At 43.3% G+C, this 15,157-nt stretch overlaps 2 protein-coding genes across 4 annotated transcripts in view; one reads left to right on the top strand and one right to left on the bottom strand.

The window, feature by feature from the left end:
• The window catches only part of ABHD12 (abhydrolase domain containing 12, lysophospholipase), a 454,310-nt gene extending 450,547 nt beyond the window's left edge, over nucleotides 1-3,763 (bottom strand). Inside the window, exon 1 of one of the 2 annotated variants that reach the window (XM_086927196.1) lies at nucleotides 3,601-3,763. In XM_086927196.1, coding sequence (XP_086783322.1) covers nucleotides 3,601-3,699 — 99 coding nt within the window. In that variant the 5' untranslated portion in view covers nucleotides 3,700-3,763. The remainder of the gene's footprint in view (nucleotides 1-3,600) is intronic. The other variant, XM_086927195.1, reaches the window with a different exon arrangement.
• The window catches only part of GINS1 (GINS complex subunit 1), a 344,403-nt gene that overhangs the window by 46,036 nt on the left and 283,210 nt on the right, over nucleotides 1-15,157 (top strand). Inside the window, exon 1 of one of the 2 annotated variants that reach the window (XM_086927199.1) lies at nucleotides 3,716-3,869. The exons of the other annotated variant lie outside the window; for it this stretch is intronic. Coding sequence (XP_086783325.1) covers nucleotides 3,795-3,869 — 75 coding nt within the window. The 5' untranslated portion in view covers nucleotides 3,716-3,794. Of the gene's footprint in view, nucleotides 1-3,715; nucleotides 3,870-15,157 lie in introns of those variants that run through there. 2 annotated transcript variants of the gene reach the window in all.

Genomic DNA, 15,157 nt, shown 5'->3' with positions numbered 1-15,157 from the left:
TTGACAAAAAGTATTTTTCATTTCTTCTCTCCTAAGCCTGGACTTTAAGGTGACCCTATGGTGGCATATAATGCTAAGCACATAACCAATTTAGCATACATTCCATAGCACAACATAGTAAAACATACCACAACACTTTAAATATGTATTTGTATGTGGTCGCTGCACATCCTGTTTTTTTTGTTTTATTATTTTAGAGTTCACTAATGTTATTGTATTTAATTATCAAACACAAATTATCTAGAAAAGAGGGCCTGATTTTCCTTTGTTTTAACTTTAAGATAGCTCAACGGGTTAAACACATTAGCTGAGACTGACGTTTTGCTATTAATTAACAGGTTCCCCGACATTATTAATGCAGCCTAAGCCATTCATCCTTCTGAGGTACGTAACTTTCATTGGCAGTGTTCTCTACATGAATACGCAGTTTGACAGAATGGGTCTATCATGTGAACTGTGGAACATTATGGAGAGGTGATTATTACTTGAAGCAAAAATACAGCCAATCACAGCAAAATGACTGCTACTGGCTAAACTGCTGTGACGTTTCTTTAGTTCCAAACAAGGAATCACGAGAGAGATTTGTTAACAAAACAAAATTTGAAAAGAAATATAACAGTGGAAGCAAACAAGGCATCCAATTTTTGAAATCCTGAACAGAGACAGTAACGTATTCATTGTGTAAGAGAAAAGACAGAGTCAGAAAACAAAACGAACTACAAACAGCACAGATAAGACAAGACGGAGGGCATTGCTATGGGGAGGAGAAATGCGACACTGCCGCAGCAGGGGGCGGAGCGGCGATGGGGGAGAGACACGGCCGTAGTGTGAAGCAGCAGGGGCACTGAGGTACGTAACTTTCATTGGCAGTGTTCTCTACATGAATATGCAGTTTTACAGAATGGGTCCATCATGTGAACTGTAGAACATCACGGAGAGGTGATTATTACTTGAAGCAAAAATACAGCCAATCACAGCAAAATGACTGCTACTGGCTAAACTGCTGTGACGTTTCTTTAGTTCCAAACAAGGAATCACGAGAGAGATTTGTTAACAAAAAAAATTTGAAAAGAAATAGAACAGTGGAAGCAAACAAGGCATCCAATGTTTTAAATCCTGAACAGAGACAGTAACGTATTCATTGTGTAATAACGTATTCATTGTGTAAGAGAAAAGACAGTCAGAAAACAAAACGAAATACAAACCTACAGACAGCACAGATAAGACAAGACGGAGGGCATTGCTGTGGGGAGGGGGGAGGAGAAATGCGACACACAGCATGAGGGTGTGAAGCAGCAGGGGCCTGAGACGCGGCCGCCTTTGATGTGGTAATGCGAGGCAAGCGGCTGGTGGCATTGTGCACGCGCTTTCACATGCACTGGAAGAAATCGCCTGGGAAGCGCCTGATCTCGGTAAGCTCTGGTTAAGTGCCTATATATCGAGCTCCCGCTCTCAATGCGCATGCGCATTGAGATAGGTCGCTCGACCTAAAAAGTATGTGAGTATTTAACCACTGAATGGCCTCCAGTCAGTAACCTCAACACAGAATTAAGAAGTTTCCAACAAGTCTGCGATTAACTGTCTATTGAAAATGGATTCCTGAAAAGACATGATCTTTTCATACCACCCAGAGAGTTGAGGGGAAAAAAAAGTCAACTTGTTCACAAAGGCCACCCTGGAAGCACAGCTACTAAAAATGTTTTGAAGGCATACTATTAGTGGCCAGGGATAAACAATGATGTCAATATTTTCGTAGATAAATGTGAATAATGCTTGAAGGCAGATAAACATTCGAGAGTAAGCAAAGGAGAAGTACAAATGGTCGAAATACCAAACGGACCATGGTCAAAAATCGCAATAGACTTTGCAGGACCATTTAACATCTTACAAAGTGACTGTAAATTCTTAATTGTATTATCTGATTACTATTCAAAATGGGTGCATTATGAATTTGTACATGCTACAAATACTGAAATTGTAACAATTTTTAAAAAGAATTTTCACACTAGAAGGACAACCGAAAATACTAGTTTCAGACAATGGAACTCAAATAGTATCAAAATGCATGACAAACTTTTTGACAAGTCTAGGGATCAAACAAGAAAAAACGCCACTATACAGCCCAAAATCTAATGGGCAGGTGGAGAGAGTGAAGAGGTTCCTTAAGGAAGGGGTTCAGTTGGCCACAGCATCTAATTTATCCCCTAAAGAATACATAAGAGAAAAGGTTAGCAGCTACAATAACACCATTAACGATACCACCAAACATACTCCATTCTACTTAATGAGGGGGAGAGTATGTCACAATAAGCTCACATTAAAATACAATGAATGGTGTAAGAAAAACACTAAAACTGAGACCATAAGTGATGAAGTCAGCAAGGTTAAGGAAAAACTAATTGCCAATCAGAAAATTGTTAAAAAATATACTGATATGGCAAATAGAGCCAAGGAGAAAGTGTTACAAAAAAGGAGACTGGGTAATTGTAAAAAAAAAAACATACAAAGTACCAAAGGGACAATCCGTCTTTAGTACCCCTATATGTGTCAAGGAGGTTTCAAAGGGAGCAGTTTTACTGGGAGAAAAAGGTTGGTGGGGCAAAGATGATGTGGTGAAGTTAAAATCAGGACAGGAACAGATCATAATGAAAGGAAAGTCAGGGTAACTAAAGAATAGCGGTGACAGTTTACTAGATTTTGAAAATAGTGCGTCAGGAAACCAACGTTTTTTCGATATAACAAAGTCTCAATTCATCTGTAGTAGGTTTAGACACTACTGTAAACAACATGTCAAACAAAACCATCAGAAAAGGTGTGGACAATACTTCTGAAGTGGGAATAAACAGTGATAAGACAGGCTGTAATTAATTGAAAAAATGAAAATTGTGAAATTACTACAGGAAAAGACAATCAACAAGATCTTTGTCATTCTTTGCAACCACAGACCATGTCCGGCAGAGAAGTGAGTTCCCAGACGATATGATGATTTTGTGTTGTTTTGAACAGTTCTTTATTTCTTCTGCTTCGCAAAAAAAAAAGATGTTGTGTATTGTAACTTAGCTTTATTTATCGTAACGTTTATCCATGCTGTTCTTTATGGAAACCCCATTAGTCTGTTTTTCCTTGTAGTTCTTTATCATACGTAATCTATGAGTCATCCTAGAACCTTCGGAGACTTCGCCGTTACCTTTTGACCTGGTCAGTCCGTTATTATGTATTCCCCTGTTGGCCTTTATTATATACTATCTAAATAAATTACTTATTTTAACACTTCACCGAAGTCTATCATCTTTTGCCACTACAGTAATCTTTTGGGCTTCAATGCTTGAACTTTAACATGAAGGTTTGGTTCGATTTGCAGGTTCTCTGCTAGCTCCGCAATGTAAGTTTCAAATGGGTGGAGGAGCCCCCTCTAAGTACTTTGCAGGGGAGCACCCTCAAGTTCCGTTAGACCACTAGTACTGCGAGGAGGGTTTAAGATCATACGGGTATCAGGCAGCGCTTAGTTATAAGTAACTGAGTTCGGATCAAAAACGGCGGTTATGCTCTACTGTCCAGAAAACAACACCGCGTCACCTCCCTCTCAGACTAGGTACTCACGCGAAGATCTTTGAGCATTGTTGCCAGAAGGAAGACGTTGAAACTGCGCCCAACCATAAGCCTACTTCCGGAATGAGGCGGGGCCGAATTGTGACCCATTGCCGCCCGATTGGCTGGTGAGAATTTGGCGCGTCATACGTTCTCCTTTGGATTGTTGTCCCGCTGTACGCCGTAGTGAACGTCCCGGTCCCAAGATGTTCTGTGAAAAGGCGATCGAGCTGATCCGGGAGTTGCAGCGAGCCTCGGACGGGCAGCTGCCAGCCTTTAATGTGAGTGCGCGCGCCAGCTTGTCCCCTCACCCTCGTAGCACGTGCCTCCGTCACAAGCACATCTCTGGGAGGTTTGGCGCGCGTCATGACGTCGCTTCTACCACACTTTAGTGCGGTGACGTATCTCAACTAAAGGCACGCAGGTGGAACGCGTTTAAGAGTTAGGGCCCCTATCATAGATTGCTTTGGTATCCCTCCCGTGCCTACTAAGAAGTTGAGCATTATAAGATGCAAACCCGTTAATTGACATAATAGGAGAGTGGTTAGTTGCTCATCAATGTCATTATCATGTTTCCATTCTAATTATGAGCGGCATTTCAGTGTTTTATGTCCGACGATTTGAGTAATACTTGCAAGCTGATTGAAGGAATTATGTATAGGCTTCGGAACCGTGGTGGGTGGGCCGACAATTGGCATGGGCGAGCTGGACCCCCGCCCAGAGCGCCATCCTGCAGAAGCGCTCACGGAGATGTGTATTACATATGTCGGTGTTCAAGGGCGCATCTAGACATTACGTTTTCTTTTGACATTACATTTAGTTCATGCAACAGTGGTGGAGCTACCACTTCATGCAATAGGGTCGGGGGTATTCTCTGAGCCAGTATGAAAACACACATTTGCAAAGTCAGGAAGTGTGCTTTTAATGTACTGATGCATTCAAATAGCCTTTATTCATGTCTATATCTTCTAGGCAGATCCCCACTGGCTTTGCCAGTGCTTTCCCCTGAGACATTTAGCACTGCTGGAGCTTCCAGTTCTGGGGGACACTGTTTTCATTTCAACAAGATTTTATTGAGAGAAATAATGATCCAAATAATAGCAATCAAAATACAAAGAGGTGATACATTCCAATATGAGTAGAACATGAAAACATGGATAACAATTGATCAGTAACCAAACTCAATGGAAGTAAAATTGGAAAAAAGGCAATCAATATGAAGTTAGTTATATGAGCTAATAAAGGACACTCACAGACTTGGGCATTCCTTTCTCCTTTTCTGGTCCATCCAAGTTTCTGGGGGACACTGTTTGAGTGTCCACCAGACCCACGAGCACCAGATGGCTAATAAGATGGTAAAAAGTGAGTCCTGTGTCCGGTCTTCCTGTCTGACACACAGAAAAGAAAGCACTGAAACCCTATTGCAAGGTGTCTTTCTTATTAAACGCAACATAAGCCATATAATAAACACATGGTTCTAAGAAACACAAAGATGTTTGTGGGCTGATTGATCCCCAATGAGCACATGAATGTGCTCCCACAAACCCCAAGAAGTTTACTTGTATGAATCCAATTAATGATGTGGAGCATGCGCTGGGATTAATACAATTATGGGGGATTTATATTTGGCTGTCACAAAATGAGGATGGGTCATCAAGAGCTCAAATGGTAGTGGCATTCACAAAGCAGAATACGTGGAATTCCTGTTAACAATGTAAAATCTAGAAAGCGAATATGTCTAGGCAATCTGAGAGCTATTAGCGTTTGTAAATGACATTTACTTTTACCCATTTGTTATGGAGTATATGTATATAGTGTGGAGTGTAAGTAAGTAAGTTAATGTTTATTGTTTAGTTAATTAAAACCATAACAATATAAAAGCATTATATTATACAAAACAGTTTAAAAAAGAGGTAAACAATGTCCATTTTGTGGCTACTTGACACTCATAACGTTTAATTGGTAAAATTCGATGGCAATAGGTTTGACCATTTTTCTTTTACCTGGATTCTGACACTTTCAATAAAAGCTTTGAGAAAACTTTGAGGAATTTGATCAGTCTACTGTTCAGTTGTGGGTCTGATGGATTTAGGCACGCAATTATAGCAGCTCTACAGGACCTAATGCCTCTCACATCAAAGCTTTGTCTGAGCAAAATGGCTTGTTCGTTGTCCAGTTTGTTGCAAGTGCAAATTACATGAATGAAGTCTTCTTTGTTGTAATCACAAAGCCGGCAAGATTTCGGGCCAGAATGCACCCGGGTTAGCTGGTCTGCAATGGATGGTAATTTTCCAAAACGTAATGCCATTAGTTGTTTTCACGTCAATTGAAAATTTCAAGTTCAAGTATGACGCCGGTGCAAGAGACTTGTAATTGTTTATCACCATCCAAGCATGCGACCTTAACCTGAAGATATTTTTGTCAGTTTGTGCTGAATGGGTTTTAGCTACTTTGTTTATGGCTTGTTTGAAAGACATATACAGCAGATTTTTGTTCCATAAGTCAGTTGTACAAGTTATTGAGAGGGATTTGCACAGGTATTGATTAAAAGGAGAGTTTCTGTCCTCGTTTACTTCGGTCCATAGGGCCTCATTAATTTGTGATGTGGCTGCATTTTATTTCAGCCGGTACCAGGTTTTTACTGTAGCATACATTCTCCCTATGTCTTCATTTATTAAGCCGAATTCAAGCTGGACCTGTGCCAGCGAGGCCGACCTTTGTATCTTAAAAACTTTTTTTATAAATGGATGCTGTTAGTTGGTTTAAAACCTCTCCATCTTCCCCTTGAAAAGTAGCGCTGGCATACGTTATCGATGGAAGACTTTCGCCGTCATTACTGCAAGCAGTGGTTTGTATGATGGACCCTTCAACTTTTTTGCCAGTTGACTGAAGGCGAATATGAGGACACTGGTTCTCTGAATCATGTACTTTTTTTGTTCTATATGTTTTTGTGAGTTGTCAACATAGAAAACCAGGTACTTATATTTTTTAACTTCCTTAAGTTGGTAGCCGTTCAGCCAGATTGTCTGCTTGTATCTCCACTGACTGCCAATCACCATAGTTTTGGTCTTTGATGTATTTATTTTGAGTTTGTTTGCCGAAATATAATCAGCTGTTTCATTTAAAACTCTATGAAGACCGATCTTTGTTTGACTCATTAACACCACATCATCGGCATATGAAAGATGAGTGAGTACCAGTTTACCAAGTTTCGGCGGGTGAGAGTTGGTGCAGTCTAGCCTCTGTGCTAGGTCTGTCATGAACAAGTTAAAAAGATGTGGGGCCAGAACACACCCTTGCTTGAGACCTCTGGTCGTTATCAGCTTCCTCGAGAGTCTGGACCCATCACCTATCTTAATTCTCAACCGGGTGTTTGAGTAAAATAACAGTATACCTTTTAGAAGCCTTTCAGGAATGTCCCATGCACGCAACTTTTTCCACAGGAGGTGACGATCAACACTATCAAATGCTGCCTTTAGGTCTATAAAGCAGAGGTAAAGTTGTTGTTTCCTCTGCTTACACTTGTTCGCTATTAGAGATAGAGCTAAGATGTTCGTTATCGTCCCTATTCCTTGCCTGAAGCCTGTCTGGTTAACCGGGATGAGGTTGAGGTTGTCTGACCAAACCTTTAGGTCTTCTAGAATGAGTGTGGCATAGTATTTGGCTATTAACCTGTAGTTTGATGGATTGGTTCTCTCTCCTCCTTTAAAAATAGGTGTCAATATCGAGCCTTGCCAATTCGATGGAATGTAATTTAGGAGCTCTATTTTTTTATATAGGTTAAAAAGATGATTGCCCCAGAACGATGTATCATGCTTAAAATTGCTTGAGGGATTCCGTTAGGGCCAGGAGCACCGTCACTTCTACCTTTCACAATTATACATATAACTCCTTCACTTGATATTGATGAATGGCTTGTCGCTGTTATCGAGGAATCCATGCCATTTTTCCCCTGTGGCTTCCCTTTTTCCTCTATTCGCTTCGTCTCTCTGCGCATTTTTCTTCTCTCGTGTAAGGTGTGATGACCTCTCCAGGGCCGTTTGGTTCAGTTCTGTCATTAAATATATCTTTTCCTTCAGCCTGGGCCTCGGAGTTTACTTCTGACGTGCCATGGGTAACGGGTTACCCAAAGTAGTGTATAGAACTTGTTTGTCTAGCCAAACAATGTTCTCCTGTAGGCATTCTGTGTTATGATTAGTTACTACTTCCTGGTCCAAGTTCCTTCGATTGATCTCACCTATCGGATTCAATTGTGGTTTCAGTGGTATTTTCATCATTTGATTAATTTCCCCAGTACCAAACACATAGGCCTCCAGGTTATCCGTTGTCTGTCCTGCCGACAAGCTGTCTCAGAATTTTTGGGTCTCTGGGTTTAAGTTGTCTTGTTTTTTGTGTGCCATTTTTGGCTCTCGCCACCCATCCTCACGCGTTTCCATGGGACATTCTTCCTTTTTCCCCCTCTTTGGTTCCTTGCAACCTTTATCTCCGCAGTGGTTTGAACAAGGGCGTAGAGAACTGTAGGATTGCTAGTAGTTGGACCTGTTTGTTTGTTTGTTATCAAATCTTCCTTTTTGGGATCCGTGCCTTGCCTGCTTTTGTTCTGGGGTACTATTGATTCCTTTATCTTTTTCGTTTGCATGTTGCCAGTTTTATTCCCTGCTTGATTAGATTTTTCTTTGGGTCCATGTTTATTATCTCCTTTTCTCTTTGTCGTCTTCTGTGTGTCCCCGAGATTTGTAACTAATACAGAATTTTTGTCTCCTCCTCTTTCTGAGTTCCGATTTGCTTCTGCTGGTATATCCTTCTCTGCATTTTCTGGCTTTTTGCTGCTGGACCGATGTTCGTCTGTAGCACTAGCCGGGTCTGTTGCCACATTACTCGTCCTGACAGCGCAAACCATTGGGTAAACTTTGTTGGTGAGCTCCGTCGTTAGAAAAGACGTTTTATTCCTAGCTTTCCTGTCACATTTTTTTTGTTTCCGCAACAGCTTTGAATCTTTATTGTTTTTTTTAATCCTGATTTGTTGCTTCATTACTTTTGGTTGTCTGATAATTTACTTCAGCTTCGTGAGATGCCGGGCTTAATTGGACTTGTATGTTTTCTGGGTTATATTCAGTTGGTTCATCTTTGATAACTCTCTCTTCCAAAGATAATTTATTGATTGATATTATCTGCTCTAAAGATAATTTTTTTTATTTTTTTTAAAACCTTTATTATTCATGAAACATAGTAAGCATCACAATGTGCATAGCCTCTCACAGTCAGGCAAAGGAGCTCTGTCTGCCAGTGTAAATGGGAGATATTGAACACAGCCTTTTAGCCGGTATCCCGGGGGCCCGGCGGCGTACAGTACAATTAGCATGTCAAGTCAGCGACAGTTAGACACAACATAGCAGTAGAATCAGATAGTACAGTAAATGCCTGTGAGTACCAGTTTTCCCCAGCTGATGCTCGCCCAGACTGAGCCCACGAGTCTCTTGCCGGCTGGATTCTCTGCGCGCAAGTGCAAGGCCTCAGCAATATGAGAAAGGGTAACAAACTAACTAACTACCCCAACTAGCCCCCCCCCCCTCCCCAGTGTGTCAGCTATCCTGCTCTTAGTTACTCACTCCCATTGGTGCTGTCAGCAAGGTCTTGTCTCCCTATCCACCGCTAACCCTCCATTTCCCCTTGCCCTTGATCCCGACTGCCTGGTAGAAGCACTGCCTATGTCATGATCAGAGTCCCCTCCCACCTCCCTCCCCATCTCCTCCAAAGCATTACTCCTACTGTTCAACCTGGCTGCCTGGGGATTCCGGGGAGTCTAGCTCTCCGTCGCTGACCGGGCTCTCCTCCACTTCCTGCTGCACATATGCCTGGTATAGACCCCAGAAATTTTTGGGCCTGCTTCTGGGCGGGAGTAGTTCACTATAAAGTTCTGACTGAGTGCAGCATTACTGCAAATCACTCGCCCATTTCTTCTTAGTAGGGAGCGGTCCTCTCATCCAGCGTTGGGCTACTACCCTTCTGGCCATCAGAAGTGCCATATCTACCAGACGACGTTGGGATAACGGGAGTTGCTTAGAGTATCCCAGGAGTGCTAAAGCTTGTCCAATGGCCAGCTCCGTGGTCAGTATCTTGCCAAGCTCCGTGAAGATCTCCACCCAAAATTTCTGAACCCCCGGGCAGTACCACGCCAAGTGGATAAAATCCGCCACTGGCATGTGGCACCGCTCGCACTCCGCCGTCTGCCTGAGTCCGTATCTGTGTAGCCTCTCTGGGGTGTAGTATACTCGCTACAAGAATTTGAAATGCACCAGCCTATGTCTGCCATTAAGGGAGAGTCTTCTTGTGCTGGTGCAGCAATATTTCCACATGTCGTCGTCAATCGACAGCTGCAGATCTCTTTGCCATTCATCCCTGGCTTTGGAGTGCTGAAACTGTCGATAGTCCACTCCCAGTTTGTTTAGATTCAAGATCAGTTTTCGAGAGGACGTATTATTAATGACATAAGTGAGCTCAGGGACCTCCGGGAGTTCCTCCATGTCAGGGCCAAGCACGTCCTTGAACGCACTCTGAACTCTGTGGAACTGAAACCGCTGTAATAGCAATGGGCCCTGCGGTGTGGGAGTAAGTTGTTCCCAGGTCTTCGGGACTCCTGCGGCAAACAGGTCTTACATTTTCGTGAGCCCCAGTGCGCGCAGAGCCTCCGTCACACCTTTTTCCCTCAGTGGGCCTAACCACAGTGCCCACTCAACCTGCATGTGTGGCGAGTACAAGAGTCTACAATCTCGTGCTCGTGTCAGCGCGTGTCATGCGTGATTGGTGGACTTGAGCGAGTCCAGCCGACCAGTGGCTCTGTCCTCCGGGAGACAAACAGTGGCCGGAAGGGGGAGAGGCTCCGCAAACAAGCGTTCTAAGGTCACATGTGGTATGCGCGGATCCCCATGAATCCATGAGTGCAAGTGAGCCGCCTGTGCAATCCGATAGTATCTCTCCATGTCTGGGGCCCCCAGTCCCCCCATCTCGCAGGGAAGCATCAGTGTTGTCCACTTAACTCTGGGCTGTTTGCCCCCCCCCATGCCAGTCTGATGAGCACCTGTGTGCGCTGCGCGAAGAAGGCTTTAGACAACACCACAGGAATATTGTTAAAAAGGAAAAGGAATCTAGGTAGAACTATCATTTTCATAATGGCTATTCTGCCCATTAGGGACAACGGCAGTTTGCACCACGCGTCCACGTCATCAACGAGCTTCGTATATGCTACACCGTAGTTTTCTCTGATCAAAACGTCCGGGTCAGTGTGGAGGTGTATGCCCAGGTATCTAACTGGGTCAGTGGTCCACTTCAGGGGGTACTCCACGTCAAAGGGTTGGGTCACAGGTGTCAGAGGGAAGGCAATGGATTTATCCCAGTTCACTTTCAATCCGGAAAGAGCGCCGAAGCGCACGACTTCCCGTAATACGGCTGAGAGGTTCGCTTCAGGGTCGCGGACGTATAAGAGAGTATCATCCGCATATGTCGAGATACCAATCTTATACATTGGGAAGCTAATACCTTCCAGGCTGTGGTATTCTCTGATTGCGCAAGCCAATGGCTCCGCGACCAACGCATATAGGAGGAGCGATAGCGGGCAACCCTGTCTAGTGCCTCTGCTGATTTCGAACTGGTCCGTTACTCTGTCCCCAATTTTCAACCTCGCTGTGGGCCGGTGGTACAAGGCACCTAGCATCTGCAAGAACGGCTCACCCAGCCCCAACTTCCTAAGGACTCTGACCATGAAAGGCCACTCCACGGAGTCGAAGGCCTTTTCCATATCTAAACATACCGTTAAGGCCTTGTTTTCCTGACGCACGTGCTGCATAGTGCCTAGCACTGTGCGTATATTATATGTGAGGTTCCTGTTGGGGACGTGCTCTAAAGATAATTTATTGATTGATATTATCTGCTCTAAAAGTGTTGGCAAAAGACTTAATTTTTCAACAATTGGGCTACAGGCACACTGAACTGAATATTTTGCTTGGGATCTTGTAATAAAATTATTCATTTTATCCAGTTTGGTGTTGATCCCTGCAATTTGTAGAGCTATGATGTTCATTAGGTCTATTTGTATGTCCGTTTTGTCCGTTTGCATGTTAAATGCCTTTATTGTTGTCTGTAATGTTTGTAATAGAGTTTTGAAGAACTTAGAGAAACTACTCTGGTCATTAAATGACTCACCTAGTCGAAGCTGTGATTTTGATTCTTGGTTGAATTTTTGATCTTGATTAGAATGATAACTAATATCTTTAGACACCCTAAAGGGGTTATTATTGGAATTTGAGTGGTTTATAGTTCATGGGAATCCGTATTGTCTTGAGTATTAACATAATGCTTACCCCCCGTTGGGGCGCTTGATTCAAAAACAGATGTTTGCATGATGTCTTTAGTTGATACAGACATTGTGTCAATCTACCAAGGGTTATTCATGACTTCTGGGTCATCTTGGTCTACCTGATGGACCTGTACGACTGTCTGTAGCCTTGTTGTTCTTATATTGTTGGTAGCTGGCTTAAGGGTAGAGGACGTGAGTTTTCCCTGAGGTGTTATAAAGTTTGTTATGGGGAAGTTTGATTTTTCCCTGCGTCTGAGCACTTTTTGGTCGTTAAATTGCGAACCTACTGATGGGTTCTTGTGGTCTAGTCTTATTTCCTCGTTTTATTTTTTGTCTACACTTTTTGTCCTGTCGACTCAAAGCAGGTAATTTACTCAGGAATGCTTCCTCTTTAAAAATCATGCCTAGACTGGCTTCAGTATTCATCTCCACTGGGACCACCCGATTTAAACCAGACTTGTCCATATCCTGAGTCGGTTTTTGCATGAACCATGAATTGATTGAACAGTTTAAATTTTGTACGGGGTTGTTTTGTATATTTTTATTCCATTAGAAGTTGAGGTGGCTGTCTGTGGGGCTAGAGGAGTCATGAGACCTGAGATCTCTGCTGTTGTCGAATAGATAGCTGCTCCAGGGTCTTTGAGTAGTGAGAATCTGTCGCTCATGGCTGACTTCCGTTTGGTGCCTTGCTCTATGTTTCTAAACATTGTTATTAGTAGAGATATTAATTGGCTTTTTAGCTTGAAGTCACAGCCTTCTGATTTAATCGGTTGCTTTTTTCTTTTACTTAGCTTTTCGCTCTTGGCCTTCTGGGTTGCAGTCTGTCTGCTGTCTGACTCTTCCTGATCTCATTTCTCCCTCTCTGTTGTGGCCACAAAGGCCAGAACCAGACACTGGCCCTGTTGTCATGAGCTCCACCACCTCCTCCCCTGCTGTAAATGCAGCCGAGTGTGTGGTGCCCAATTGCCCTATAGATGCCTACGGGCGCCAATCCTCGTAGCCTCCAGGTAGCAAGCAGGCTGCTTTATTAGTTATACGGCAGCTCTAAGAAACTGTGGCCTATGAGCACTGTGGTAGGCAGGGGGTTGGGTACCCTGCGCCCTGTATCTTATGGCCACCTATTGATGCCGCGGCCTTCCTGCTTTTTTCCAGCAGCCGTTTCCAGGAAGTGCCTCCAGCTGGGGCAGGGCCAAAGCAGTCAGTGCGAAAGGCTCAGTAGGCTCAACCTAAGACCTAAAAGAGCCTAGAGCACAGATTATGTTGAGAGATTGTTAAGGCAGCAAAAAGGTCTGCAACTCTATAACTGCTCTATAGCGGCTGCATAGCGCTGTAGCGATTTCAATGCTGGGAACAGAGTGGGGGCAGAATTGTGACGAGTGTTGGTTTGGTCACCCCGCTTCACCGCTGTTCTCCTGCTCTCCCCTCTGCTCCTCAGTCTCAGTTCTCTATGGGCAGTGTGGAGTGAAATTATGTGGGTTGGATTGGAAATGTTTGTTGTTTAATTATGTGCTGTGGAATTTTGTAGAGTGGAGTTGTGTAGTGAAAATATGTTGCATGGTGTGCGGTGGAATTATGTGGATAGTAATTATATGGTATTGTGTACTGCAATTATTTAGAGTGGTGTTATCTGCCATGGAGTTAATTATGTGGGATAGTATTGTCTGTTGTGGAGTGGCATGTAGTGGAGTTGAATTATGTGGAAATCTGTGGTGTGGTTTGGAGGTATGTGGTAGGTTGAGTTGAATTATCTGGTTTGTGGAATTATTTGGTGTGTAGTTGAATTGTATGGGGTGGAACTGTGTGGCATTAAGTGAATTTATGCTGATTGTAATTATGTGACATGGTGCGAAGTGAATTTATGTGGATTGCTGGTAATATGCCATAGAGTGGGTTTATTGGGGTGCATTTATGTGGTATTGAGTAGAGTGTACTTATGTAGCACTGGGTGGTATCTGGAGTGTAATTAAGATGTGTGGTGTAGAATTGTGTAGATTTCCGTGGCATGGTTTGGAGTGGTATTATATGGCATGGTGTAGAGTGGTAGTATATGGTGTGGAATTTTGTGGCATGTTGCAAAGTTGAATTAATTTTGTTGAGTATAATTATGTGTTTTGGAATTGAGTGGATATATGTGGAGTTTAAATATGGCAGGAAATGTAGGTTGGAGCTTAATTATCTAGAGTTGAGTTGCTTGGAGGCTAATTATATGGTTTGGAGTGGAATTATGTAGCAGAGTGGTATTATGTGAAGTGGAATTTTGTGGCATGGAGGGGAGTGGAATTATGTGTAGTTTATTTTATTGGTTTGTAATTATGTGGCATTTGATGTGGAGTGGAAGTGTGCATAGTTGGATTGTGTGGCATGTTACTATGCAATGTTTAAATGTGCTTTGTGTAGTGGATTTATGTGGAATGGATTTGTGTGCTGTGGCATTGTTTCACACCGTCAGCCAGTTCTGATGATTTACCCAACTGCGCTTTGGATTCCGGAACTTACAGGTCCATACTTTTAATAGGAAAATCAAAACTTCAGGCACCTACAAGCAAAATGCTACTGAGCAGCTATGTCACTTACCTACATTATAAATATTTCATTGTTGTTGTTTTATTTATTGTCAGGCATATTTCTTAAAATAAGAGTATACCAAAAGGATGTGTTTCAATCAGTCAATAAATCAATCGGTGTTTGTTAAGTGTAACTACTCACCCATGAGGGTCTCAAGGCGCTGGTGTGGGGGGTTCTGCAGGTCCTGATGGGCGCTGAGGTTAAGTCGAAGAGCCAGGTCTTGAGATCCTTCCTGAATTGGGTCATTGGCGGGGATAGCCTGAGGTGGAGAGGCAGGGTGTTCCAGGTTTTTGGTGGCAAGATAGGTGAAGAAGATTTCCTCCAGTCCTGGTCTTGTGGATCCGAAGGACAGTGGCAAGGGCTAGTTTGGCAGATCAGAGGTGTCTGGTGGGTACGTGGAATGAGAGGCGGTGGTTCAGGTATGCTGGTCTGGGGTTTTGGCTGGCTTTGTATGCATGTGTGAGGAGCTTGAACGTGACTATTTTTGATTGGGAGCCAGTGGAGTTCTCGCATGTGTTCGGAGATGCTGCTGTGGTAAGGGATGTTGAGGACCAGACTGACTGCGGCGTTCTGTAGTTTCCGGAGGAGCTTCTGGGTGACACTTGTGTAGAGTGCGTTGCTGTAGTCCAGTCTACTGCTGATGAGTGTGTG

This window comes from Lissotriton vulgaris, chromosome 6, assembly GCF_964263255.1.
Source record: "Lissotriton vulgaris chromosome 6, aLisVul1.2, whole genome shotgun sequence".
In the NCBI taxonomy this organism is placed as follows: Eukaryota; Metazoa; Chordata; class Amphibia; order Caudata; family Salamandridae; genus Lissotriton; species Lissotriton vulgaris.
Note: the sequence above shows the minus strand (reverse complement) of the source record. Positions and strands in the feature narration are given on the sequence as shown.